Here is a 13,463-nt window from a genome sequence, read left to right on the forward strand (position 1 = left end):
ACATCATCCAATTTTGCAATTTGTGTTAGAAAGTAATAGGAACTACAGTTTCATAGACATAACAGGAAGAATTCAGAATGCTGAATGAACCCATCTGATACATTTAGACACAAGTACAAAATTTACAAAAAAACAACAAATAAAAATCCCCCCATGCCCCCAAAAAACCAAAATAAAATATATCTTTTATGTTTCTTTTATCCAGCCATAATGTAAGTTGCCTTGACAGAATAACGTCCATAGATTTAGGCTTTTTTTGGTCTTGACATTGTAATGCTGTCTCCACAGACTTGCGCCAATCTGTTTCTGACATCTTCACATTAGATCATTTCTTCCAAGGATTTACTTGGACATTGTTTTATTTCAGCTGCCAAGATCTGCCAAGATAAGCTCAGCTCCATAGATAAAAGGCTTCAAATTTGGGGGCCTATTCAATTAAAGTAGCATTCTCCTCTAAAATTAGGCTCAACTTGGAAACTTGGCATAGAAATTGAAACAGGTGCAATGGAGGGGGGAGGAATGAGCTGTGGTCCAGGAATAGCTGGATTTGTGATTGTCCTTGAAATTTAATGGAAAAAAAAAAGGTATTCTACCAAGCTACAAATCCAAGAATATTTAAGATTCTCTGGATCCATTTGCCTAAAGGGGGAGGAGGAGGAGTGTTTTGGTTTTGTTTGTTTTTTTAATATTGAGACACAGTGTCTTTTTATATGATGAGCCTTTTTTTTAGGCCAGTGGAGAATGGCAACGTGGAACAACAAATTATGGCAGGTAGAAGTATTTTTAATTATCTCCTCAAAGAACTGATCAAATATAGCATTATAGTCCTAAGAGGTAATTTAGTCCAATCCCATCATTTTATAGATGAAGAAACTGAGGATCAATCCCAAAAGCAGAGTGATTGGCCCAAAGTCATATAATCGGGTAGTAATACAGTGACATGTACCTACCACTGTGCTAGGTGCTATGAAAAAAGTAGGACACAGTTTTTGACCTCAAGCTTACCATTTAATTATTGAGATGACATATTAACAAATAAAATAATAACTGCAAAAATGAAAGCTAGCATTTATAAAGGACTTTCAGATTGATGAACTGCTTTACAAATATTATTTTATCCTTATAACAATCACGATCCTCATTTACAGATGAGGAAATTGAGGACAGGAGAGTTAAGTGATTTTCCTATAGTCATAAAGCTAGTAAATTATTGAGACAGGGTTTGAAATAAGGTCATCCTGACTCTGAATCCAGTCAGTGCTCTATCCACTATGACATTTGGCTAAATAGGACAGGTCTTATGACACATATAAATAATAATATGGTGGTCTGTGATTAAAGAAACAATATGTGCCACAAACTATTAGAGGAAGAAGAGATCACTAAGGGCTATTACAATCATGGAAGATTTCATGGGATGGGATGACAAACTTTGAAGTGGATATTAGGTAGGAGGAAGACATGATATGAGTCAGTGGCACGTAGGGAAGGAAGAAGTAAAAGTATGTTTGGGAGAGGACTGATCTGCTAGCACAGAGAGTTTATATGGTATTGTACAAGAAAAAAAAAGATTGGAAATATAGATTGGGAGAAGTTTATGAAAGGCCTTGTTGCAGATTAAGGAATCAGTACTTTATTCTCTGGGCAACTGGAAACAACTGAAAGTTTTCTTAGCAGGTGAGGAACACAGTATAAAAGGAATTTAAGGAGGATTAATCTGGCATCAAGATGAAAAGATGAATTAGAGAGAGCAGACACCAAAAGCTAGTTAATCGGTTAGGAGATTGTTGATTCATAAATGCCTGAATGAGGTCTTCAGTAGTAGGGATGATACAACAGAAGATTTGGCTCAGAGTACCTTGGTTCAGATCTTAGGTCGGCCAATTATTTTCCATATGACCTTAGGCAAATCATTTATCAGTTTCCTCTTCTGTAAATAAGGAAATAAGACTACATAACCTATGAGATCTCTTTCTGCTTTAAATCGTATACTTAGAACATAGATGTCCATCTGATCACTAGTTCATTTTTCCTTTTATTAGATTGTGTTTCTTCTTTCTTTTTTAGTTAAGAATCTAGTAAGGTTAAACAAGAGAATAGAACTCCTAGCTCAATTTATAGGAAAAGCAGGAATCATTTTTCAATATTTTTTATTGGTTTTAAATTTGGAAGAGAAGGAATTAATGTAATTTTCTTACTTGATTCTATTCCCTGAGGCCTTTCTAAATTCATTCATTTACCCACAAAATACGCTCTGAGCATTCATTTTTATTAGTGAAACATTTATACGACATAATGGATAATCAGTCATTCATTAAGCATTTAATAAGAACCTACTATGTGCCAGACATGGCTAAATACTGCCCACAAAAAGAGACAAAAGATAGTCTTTGCCCTCAAAGAGCTCACAATCTAATAAAGAAGATAAACAAGTGTGTAAAAATAAGCCATAAGAGAAGAAAGATGTAATTAAAAGAGGGATAGCACTAGAATTTACTGGAATTGTGAAGGCTTCCTGTGGAATGGGACTTGAAGTAAGCCAGGGAGGTCAGAAGGCATAGCTGTGGGTGGAATGTGTTCCATACACAGGAGAGAGAAAATGTCCAGAGCTGAAGAGCAAGAAAACTGGGGTCATTGAGTCAAGGTCAGAGACTATGTGGTAGAAAGTAAGTTATAAGAAGACTGGAAAGATAGGGAGGATAGGAGTTGTAAAGGGTTATAAAGGGCCTAACAGATGGTTTTGTACTTAGTTCTGAAGGTAATGGCCACTGTAGTTTATTAAATAAGGGGTGGATAACATTATCATACCTGTACTTTAAGAAAAATCACTTTAAAGAGTGATTGGAGAATGGGAGAATGAAGAATGGATTAGAATGGGAAGAGACTTGAAGAAGACAGACCCTATACAGGGCATAGGATCTGGAAAGTAGAAAGACCTAAATTCAAATCTTGCCTAAGTCATTTACTAGTGGTATGATCCTGGGCAAATCCCTTAATCTGCCTCAATTTCCTCATCTGTAAAATGAAGAAAGTAATAGCACCTACCCTCCCAGTGATTTTGTTGTGAGGATCAAATGAGATAAAATTTGAAAATCACTTTCAAAATCTTTAAGAGTTATCTAAATGCTAACTAGCTGTTGTAATTACAATAATAATTATTGCTATGTGGGAAGCTTTGTGCTAAGTGCTAGGAAAGATGTAGATGACCTAAAGAAGCTTATAGTTCAGGAGAGGAGATAAAATACATATACAAGTATTAAATAGTATATGAGAAATTTAGGATAATGTGAAATATACTAAATATATCCTACAGATGTCAATTTTATAATCAAACCAAACTACATAATGTTTATCTTACTAAAATGATCAAGTAACTTTAAATCAGGATAAGACACAAAATTAAAATGTTACATATATGTCAATTTTCCCCAACCTTCTCTTCTCCCTACATGCATGTTCACGTGTACACACACACACACACAGACTCCACAGTTTTCTGACTTCAAGAATTTTACATGATAACTTCATACTGATCTAACATCTGTTGTTACTTTGTGGGTGAGTGAGGAATCAGGGAAATGAGGCAGAAGGAAGGAAGAATGAATTTTCATTATTTGTTTAAGGCAGAAGCAACTAAACCAAGTAGAAGCTGAACTCTTGAAACAACATCCTCATTAATTTCTCTGACTTCAATTTCTTCCTCTACCTACCCATCCTTCACACAGATGAAAAAATAATCTAATCTGCCTAATACATAGATCTGATCTTATCATGTCTTCATTCAAAAATCTTTATCCCCATCACCTGTAGGATAAAATTCCTATTTTAGCATTTCAGATCTTCCACAATCTGTCTCCAATTTACCTACCTGGCCCTACCTCAAATGACTTCTCTTTACATACTCCAGTTCTAGTTATAGTAGACATGTGATTTTCTGCTTCCATTCATAATTTTCTATCCTCTGTACTTGAAAAGCACTTCTTTTTCACATCTGCCTCTAGAACTGCCTACCTTGCTTCAAAGTTTAGCTCAGGTACTAGCTTCTCTATGTGGCTGTCCCCGATTCCTCAGGCCAAATTTCCCTTATGAAATATACCTACGGCACACTGTTTATTTCTTTTCTTTGCCCCTTCACTATCTACCTTACATTATATTTTTCTCTGTACATGTCATATTTCTGCCCTTCACTCCCATTGCAGTATAAACTTCCTGAGGGCTAAGAATATGAAATTAAATCCCTTTGTCTCTGTATTTTCAGAGATAAGCAAAGAATAAAGAATTATCTTAAAAGATAATTAATAAATGTTTGTTGAATTTGGATTTCACTTGGGATTCCCAGCCTACAATGATCATGTCTCCTTCCTCTGAACTCTTGGTACTGATTCTTTTACCACACTTCTTGTACTGTTGAATTCTGTAATTTAACTTTTATAGCATTCAGACCTATAGATATGCACAGACCTGAGCAATATATTTCATTTTGGTGAGCACACAAGAAATTTTATTTATTTCAAAAGGTCACTGATTTAGGGTCAGAAAGGTTAAAATTTACAGAATACTTCAGAAGAAATTGAGACAAGTAAATTTAAGCACAATAATTCTGTTTACATCTCCTCCATTAGCATATAAGCCCTTGTGCATAGGTATTATCTCTTTCATTGCATTTGTATCCCCAGAATTTAGCACATTGCCAGGGTACTTAGAAGGCACCTAATAAATACTTGTTGATTAATTGATACAACAATCTATACTTTTAAAATGTGTAGCATGTAATTAAATTAAAATGCAAATTGACTTTGTCTTCCACTACTCTGCTATACATGCTTATGAGGTCTTGTCCTCCCATTTAGATTGTAAGTCACTTGAGAGCTGGAGAATAATTCTTGTACTTTTATGAATTATATAAGTACTTTATAATTTATTAATATTGTTTGAACCTGGCTATACATGGCTAGAAATTGTCTAACCCAAAGTATATAAGTCATGCTGACTTCAGCGACCCTCCAAGGAGGATGGCTGTGAAGAATGCTTGGACTCCCATATAGTTCTTGTTTTAGGCCATCTACCCAGGCCTTGGGGTCACTCAAAAAACTTGTGCTTTGGATTCCACCTCCTATCCTCTGTGACTTTTGACTTCTTCTGAATTTTATCAAATACCTACCCATTATATATACATATATTTCAAACAATCTATTTACATGAAGGCTACTTAGTTTGTATCCTTGTTTGAACTCTACATATGTAAAATTTAACAGAGATTTGAAGGGGAGCCAATTTTTTTTCCAGTTTCTACTCTACTGGAAAGAACAATAAAATTCTTTATATATATATATATTTAGGTTTTGGGGTCTGTTCTTAGCATCCTCCATTTTGTCTAGCACAATAGCTGATAAACATATTTTTTGCCTGAATATATATGAAGCATCTGCCAAAACACATAATCATCTAATTAAAGAATTTTAAATATCAAGCAGGGAACATAGGACTTACTAACAATAGGGAGTGATTGAACTTTCTTGATCAGGAAAGTAACTTGTGCTTCAAGAAGATTATTGGAGAAAGGAGATGATAGATGCATGGAGGACAATTGGGAGGTTATTGCAATGGTCCAGAATTGCAGAATAAAGTCAAGTGGGTCTTTGGAAACATTGCTAACAATAAACCTAGTAGAGGTGAGAGAATTCCAGATGAGTTATTTAAAATACTAAAAGATGATGCTATTAAAGTGCTGCACTCAATCTGCCAGCAAATTTAGAAAACACAACAGTGATCACTGGATTGTAAAAGATTAGTTTACTTCCCAATCCTAAAGAAGGGCAATGCCAAGGAATATTCAGATTACTTAGAAGTGCTCATTTCACATGACAGCAAGGTTATGCTTAAGATTCTACAAACTAAATATCAGTAATATGTGAACCAAGAACTACCAGAAGAGCAAGATGGTTTTCAAAGAGGCAGAGGAACTGGAGACCAAATTGCCAATACTTACTGGATTATGGAGAAAGCAAGGAAGTTCCAGAAGAAGAAAAAAAATCTACTTCTTCTTCCTTGACTATAAAGTCTTTGATTGTATGGATCACAACAAAATGTGACAAGATCTCAAAAAGATGGGAGTACCAGATCATCTTCCCTGTCTCCTGAGAAACCTGAATTCAGGCCAAGAAGCAATGAATGACTGATTTGTTTAAAATTGGAAAAGGGGTATGACATGGATATATTGTCATCTTATTTATTTAACATCTATGCAAAATATATCATGCAAAATGATAGGTTGAATGAAGAAAAAGCTCGAATTATGGTTGCTGGCAGAAATTTTAACATTTTGCAGATATGCAGATAATGCTACTCTGATGGCAGAAAGTGAAGAAGAATTTAAAAGCCACTTGATGAGGGTGAAAAAAGAGAGTTTAAAAGCTGGTTTGAAGCTTAACATCAAAAAACTAAGATCCTGGCCCTATCACTTCCTGACTAGCAGAGGAAGAAATGAAAGTAATATCAGGTTTTATATTCTTGGGCTCAAAGATCCCTGCAGACAGCAACTACAGCCATAAAATTAAAAGAAACTTACTCTTTGGAAGAAAAGCCATGGTAAATCTGCATAGCATACTAAAAAACAGAGACATTTCTTGCCACCAAAGGTCTATATATGCAAAGCTATTGTTTTTTGACTAGCAATATATAGCTGTGAGAGTTGGACTAGAAGTAGAGTGTTGTAGAATCAATGTTTTCAAATTATGGTGCTAGAGAAGACTTTTGAGAGTCCCTTGGATAATAAGATCAAATCAGTCAATACTTAAATTAATTCAGGTTATTCACTGGAAGGTCAAATACTGAAGCTTTGGCTATATAATGAGAAGACGGGACTCATTGGAAAAGATCCTGATGTTGGGAAAGATTAAAGGCAAAAAGAAAAGGGAACAACAGAAGATGAGATGGATAGATAGTGTCGTGGAAGCCAACAAACATGTGCTTGGGTACTCTTTGAAAGATAGTGGAGGATAGTAGGGCCTGTTGTGCTATGGGTTATAATAGGGTCTGAAGAGTTGGGCCTGACTGAATAGCAATGCAATTATCCATATAGTAGGTCATAAGGACCTCAAGTATGTTGGGAACTGTATGAGCAGAGAGATGGGGATGAGTGTGGAGGTAGGATTGATTTAGACTGTGCAACTGCTTAGAAAAGGAAGAGGAGGGAGGGCATAAAAAGTGATGGATTGTAAACCAACAAAACTTGACTATTTAAGCATATCCTGCATATTGTTATCTTTACTACATTTTATTACAAGGATTGGATTTTCTTATATTGAAAGCCTCCTAAAAATTCCTATTTTTTCCCTCCTATATGCCTAAGGATTGGTTCAGTCCTTAAATCACATCTTCTGAGCAGTTATTTCTTCTTTTATTTTATTTTACTACATTGTATCCTATAGCCATAAGGTCTCCTCTAGGATGGGATCAAAATTTAACCAAAATTAACTTCCATTTTTCTTTTCCCAGAAGGGTTATAAAACTTCCTGGATACTCTACAGCAACAAGTTTGCAATACTTTTTATTGTTTAAAAAGGAGGTGGAGAAGGATTGTACATTTGGGTTTACAAATCGTGCATTCTAACATGGTGTGAGGTGTCTCAGTGACTTAAATACAGGGCTATAAACCAGAGTTGAGAATGAAAATGTTGAGTTAGAGTCTCCCAGCTCTGCTGGCAGAGTTGAAATTCCAATCTTTGTACAGTTCTTTTGCATGCATAAACATAATAAATAGAGATGAATACTGAAGTGAAACAACTAAAAGGCCCAATTGGAATGTGATTGTAGCTGCCAGTTCCAATGTGTTGAAATGCTTTTATTGTTCCAGGCCTTTAAGACCCTAAGCAAGCTCTGACTCTGTTTCAAAATACTGCTGGGAGGGGTTGAAAGGAAAGAATTTATTGCCACTGCAAGTATTCAAGTGTCCTGGCTTATTGACTCAGCTGGTTTTACAAGTTAACATTCTGGGATCCCAAAGTCATCAGCACATAAAGGAAATCACTCCCCACAAAATCCTGGGGGAAGAAAATATCTGAATGATAAGTGAGAAGGACATTGTGAAAAGGAGGACTAAACTGGCACATCAGGGGATAGAAGCAGCTGTGCTCTCCATCCGGCATCCTGACATTCAACATGACTCTTGAGTAAGAGGTCTCCATCTACCAGACCTTCACTCTGGCTTTCATTTCCCTTTTCTTGCTGAGACTGCCATAGGAGCTCATTATGAAAAAATTAAAAAGAAGGGGAAAAAATCGACTGCATCAGCTCCTTTGAAGCATGAAGGTCGACAAATGTCACCATCATTTAGGATGGCAGACATCACTTTCCCCTTCTTCACGCAAGGGAATTTATCACCTTAGTTTTGTGAGAAACATCTTCTGATGCTTTTTTTTTTTTTTTTGCCTTGTTCTGTTAGTCTCATTCCTTTCTACTTACTCTACACCACCTGCTATGGAAATTAATTCCAATCACTTTTATCCCAGATTTTCTGGATACAGACAAATCATTAGAATGGATATTTGGCACAAAATTTATATTGCTTTTCTCTTATCGTTGTTGCATTAAAATGTTTCAGCAGAGGTTTACTGAGGAGCCAAAAGCTTCTCAGTGCATGTTCAAAGCTTTCTCATAAAGTCAAGGCTAAACTTATCCTTGGTTCTGAAAGCTGGGGATAAACCTCACTAAAGCTTAACAAGTATGTATTGAGTATGATGTACCCAGTACTGCAATGGCTAATGACTTGTTCTGCCCTGATTTTGCATCCAAGCTTTCCAGGGCTAATTATAATCTAAAGACTTGGCCTAGGGTGTAAAGAAGTCAGGAAAAAGTAAGAAAGAAATTGGGCCTAATGGAAGGGGTTCACTTAATTATTATAAGCTATGTCCTAAGGAGGTAACGAAGTGGTCTGAGTAGGCTTAAGCAATAGGGAGAGAGTGAAGAGGAAGTGGAAGATGGAGGGAGTGGCAGGACTTGGATCCACCAGTGAATAATTTATTGGAGTTAGAGGTCCTGTAGGAAAGGAGAACATGAGAAGTTGCATGGAAAGGGATAAAGGTCAGTCCTATACCATAATTTCTAATCTTGCTTTTACAACTAGAGATAGATGAAAATACCTTAAAATTTCCATTTCATTTCATTTTAACGAAAATATTATTTGATTGTTCCAAAGAAATTCTTTAACCAAAGTTTTGAGGCACCTGTCTATATAATCAATGTATGAAAAAAATTATTCTCCAGTTACAAAACTTCATACTCAAAGCTAGTCTTTGAGTCTATGAAATATTGTAAAATTCAAGGAATTCTTATTATCACAAACTTTCTCTTGACCTGCTTGTCCTTCAAACAACCCTTCCATCTCTATCTTCTTCTCTGCCTCTTCTAGACTTCATTTCAATTCTAGACTCATTTCTGTTCATTAATTCTGCCTGCCCATTCCTCCTCTCCTTGCAATCTGGTGTCTATATGCACCACTCCATTTAAACTGCACATCAAACTGCTGCCAAATACAATGGTGCTTTCTTAGTCTTCACCCTCATTTTTGGCTCGGTTATCATTTGAAAATATTGACCAAGCCCATGCTTCCTGACAATCTATTTTCTCTTGATTTCCTCTGGCTTTCATGATAATGCACTCCCTTAGTTCTTTTCTTAATCTCTGACTCCTCCTTCTCTGACTTCCCTTCTATTTCAACCAATTAAATGTATGACTATTTCCAAGCTTCTGTTCCTGACTCTCTGTTCTCTCTTCCTTTGATGGTTTCATTTATTCTCAAGGATTCATCTGATTCCTAAATGCGAATGACTCCAAAATCTGTATCTCTAGTCTGATATATTCTTTCTAAATCTCAGTATTACCTTTTTCAACTGCCCAATAGTTTAACATCTTAAATTCAACATATTCCAGAATCAAATAGCATATTTCTCCCAAAACCTGATCTTCCTCTTAAATGACCATCTGTTAAGCAATCAACACACATTTTAAAAAACACTTACTATACACCAACTACTGTGCTAAATGTTAGTTATACAAAGAAGGGAGAAAAATTGATTTGTTTTTAATTCAAGTTATGTACCATATTAGTTTTCTGTTGCAACAATAACTTTTTTGTGTGTTCTAATTTAAGCAAATTTCAATCACCAATTGTAATACGTATTTTGAATTCAGATATTTGAATCTCAAAAGCAAATATTGATTGTTCACTTTAGCATCAAGGAAATTACAGCTCTCAACAGTCAGCCTTTTCCATCTAGACCTACTTCATGGGAGAAACCATGATTATGAAAAGCTCCTTATTCTCTTATTCCAGATTACTTAATTGAGAGAAGGAATAGCATAAGTACTGTAATATTTAGTTGGAAAAGGTATGAAGTAACATTTTTACGTACTCCATTTTTAGTGTCTTGAAATAGTCACATTGAATAGGAAATATATCAGGTGCTTACCAGCTTCTCCTACAAAGACTTCCACAGGAGCACTAGCTGGGCTCTCCCCAATGATATTATATGCAGTCATTATCACTTCATAGCGTTTATATTTCTTCAAATCTGCAAAGTTAAAAAAAAAGCAGGAGTAAAATATTTTAACACCTATCTCTTAGGACTATTATCTATTTTTTAAAAATATATTCCCTTTTGAACTTCTCAATACTCATTGAATGGGCAGAAATTTCTATAGAAGTCTTTCTTGAATGTAGTAATTATGAGAATGTACATAAAATCTCAATTAGATCATTAACAGTATTGCCCTTCCTGCGACTAATCATTAATTAAGCAGCTACATTGCAGAAAAGAATCTTATTCTGTATTCAGAGACAAGTACTGCACCAGATTTTCTTTTTTCACAGCATGCTTGGTATGTGGATTGCAAAGCATGATTTAGGCTTAGGTATGCTGTTGGTTCACAATTCTAGCAAGATACTTTGTACATAGTAGGTATTTAATAACAATTTATTTGATTTGACTAAATGTGAAAAAGGAAGAGCAAATAGACCAAAGGCTCCAGAGTTATTCATTACCATGCATTGTATCTTAACCCTTATGTAGGGCTGGTTTCTAGAGGAGAAATTTGGCACTCTTAAGAGCTGAAAAAATATGTATATATGTACATGTGTGTGTGTGTGTGCAAAATCAAGTTTGACAACGTCCCTTTTTACAAAGATTACTCTATCAGTAGATAATTGTGGATTAAAGTCGTACATTTGTGTTGGTACATTTGTATACGAAGGTGTGAAGATGCCATATTGCTGGCATTTTCTGTTCAGGAAGAGAATTATGCTTTCATCCTCATAGTCCCCAGCATACTTTCATCCCAATAAAGTTCAATGAGTCTGATCCCTTGATATCTTTCCAAAAATATTTACAAGGGTTCCACTCGCATCTCCAAGTCAGGAGTCCATCGTCTTTAGTTTCATATTCACACTTAAATGATATCTCTGATGTCTCTGGAATTGTGTTACCTTATAAATAATATAAAGTCAAAGCAAATAGCTTTCTTGTTTCAGATAGACTTGTCTTTGAGGTTCAACAATAGAGTTCATTCTAATGGTAAACTATAAAAAGTGAGGTCCAATCAGGAGGAAAACAGCACATATTTGAGCAAAAGTGCTTTGTGTAGGGTTTGAGCTTAACTCTTTGGCCTGTTTCAGATATGTAATTCAAAAGCCTGGAGCAAGCCTTATCTAGTGAACCATCATCACTATAAAACAGTTGGCCTTTTAACTTTGTTTATTCATTTTCTAACCCAGTACCCTTCTCTACCAAAAGCAAATTTTTTGAGATCCTCCCTAATCCATTCCTTGCAGCTGGAAAACATCCCTATGCAAGAATTAAAGGAAAAGAAATATGATTTGGTTAAAATTCAGATGAAATTAAAAAGGCGAGGTTAACAAGTAAAATTTCTCTTACTATGAAATTAGAAAGGAGAGGTTAACAAGTCAGATTTCTCTTACTACTAAAAATCATGAAGACCTAGAAGTCATTAAATTCCTTTTCCCAGTATGTTTCTGAATGTTTCTTAACTTTTATTTTATTATTATTATTATTAGCAAATGTTGAAAAGCAGAGAAAGCATTAATTCAAACTAATTTCTGTTGGGTCCATTGAGGAGGCCAATAGCACTTGCCCAGATTGTACTTTCTACAGTTACAAAGGTTTTGTGCCAAAGGCAGTGTTCACTTACGTGTTAATTCATACGTTGTTAACGTAGAGCTGCTGTTCACTGTCTTGAAGCTGCTTTGGGCTATTCAGGATAAGCAAAGCAGAAAACTAGTTACCATGCAGGGAAATAGTTATTGGAAATGATGTACAGCAGAGAGAGAAGGAAATGATGCAAACCCCAAACAGACCTAGTTCTAGCTTTAGCACTGTAACTCGAAGGGCTATAAAATCCACACTGCCTCCCAAAACACATCAAATCATCCCATTCACCAAGGATTACTTCATTCCTACATAATATAGAAAGGCATGCAAATACTCGATGTGGGGGAAATGTGTTTATTCCTTTGATTAAATGGAACAAATTAGTATTTGACATGATGTAGCATAGAGCCACTAGAAGAACTCAAAGCCATTTCTGTCGAGGAAATTACTTTTCCAATTACTATGTGGTGTGCATCATTTTCAGTCTGCTCATGCTGAAGAGCGGGGATCTTCCTATCCTAGCCTATCCTAAAAAGATAGGACAACCTGAAAACTGAAGGACTTCTGAAATCATGGATTTTTAAAATATGAGTAAAATGATTCAGAACCCATGCTTGAGGATGGAGCATCTCTAATATCAACAGTGCACTCTTAGGTTAAAAAAAGATAAAATACCAACACCCACACAAAAGCACACACTCACAACGCAACAAAAATCTAACAATAACAAAACAAACCTAGGGAAATCATCACTGCATATTGGTAATCAGAAAGAGACAGCTAAAGGATATGTCAATATTTCTTTGTGCAGGCAGATGAAGTCTGTCTAAAAAAAATCATTTCCCTTCATCAAATATCCTTCCCAAATTATAACTGGATTAGTTGATCCTGCATCATTGGTACTAAGCCAACTTTAAACCACAGCAGTGAAACATGAAAAGAAGGAAAACAGCTGCTATTTAAGCAAGTGGGCCTCTGTTTTTACAGATTATTTGGATGAAAATAACCTGGTCTAAATCAAAGGTTACCACCAGATGAGTTATTGGGAAGCAAGGGGCATGAAACAAATATAACAAATGGTTCTCGGTAAATAACCCAAGACAATGGAAGGTAGTAAGGAGCAATATAATGCACCATCCAAAGAATAAAAATGTGGCATCCTTTGTTATTTTGTTAGAAGGTCATAGTTGTTGTTGCTGTTGTTCTGTTGGGTCTGACTCAATTGTAAGCTACTTTGAGTTTCCTTGGCAATAATATCATAGTGGTTTGCCATTTCCTTCTCCAACTAATTTTACAGCT

General features: G+C 35.5%; 1 protein-coding gene across 4 annotated transcripts in view; it reads right to left on the bottom strand.

The window, feature by feature from the left end:
• Nucleotides 1-13,463, bottom strand: part of SDK1 (sidekick cell adhesion molecule 1) — a 1,196,729-nt gene that overhangs the window by 103,762 nt on the left and 1,079,504 nt on the right. For 3 of the 4 annotated variants that reach the window (XM_031949904.1, XM_031949836.1, XM_031950023.1), the window contains 2 exons: nucleotides 12,205-12,264; nucleotides 10,470-10,571 (listed from right to left, as the gene is read on the bottom strand). In XM_031949904.1, the coding sequence (XP_031805764.1) occupies nucleotides 10,470-10,571; nucleotides 12,205-12,264 (162 nt within the window). The remainder of the gene's footprint in view (nucleotides 1-10,469; nucleotides 10,572-12,204; nucleotides 12,265-13,463) is intronic. The other variant, XM_031949968.1, reaches the window with a different exon arrangement.

The sequence above is a fragment of the Sarcophilus harrisii genome, chromosome 1 (genome assembly GCF_902635505.1).
Source record: "Sarcophilus harrisii chromosome 1, mSarHar1.11, whole genome shotgun sequence".
Classification (NCBI taxonomy): domain Eukaryota; kingdom Metazoa; phylum Chordata; class Mammalia; order Dasyuromorphia; family Dasyuridae; genus Sarcophilus; species Sarcophilus harrisii.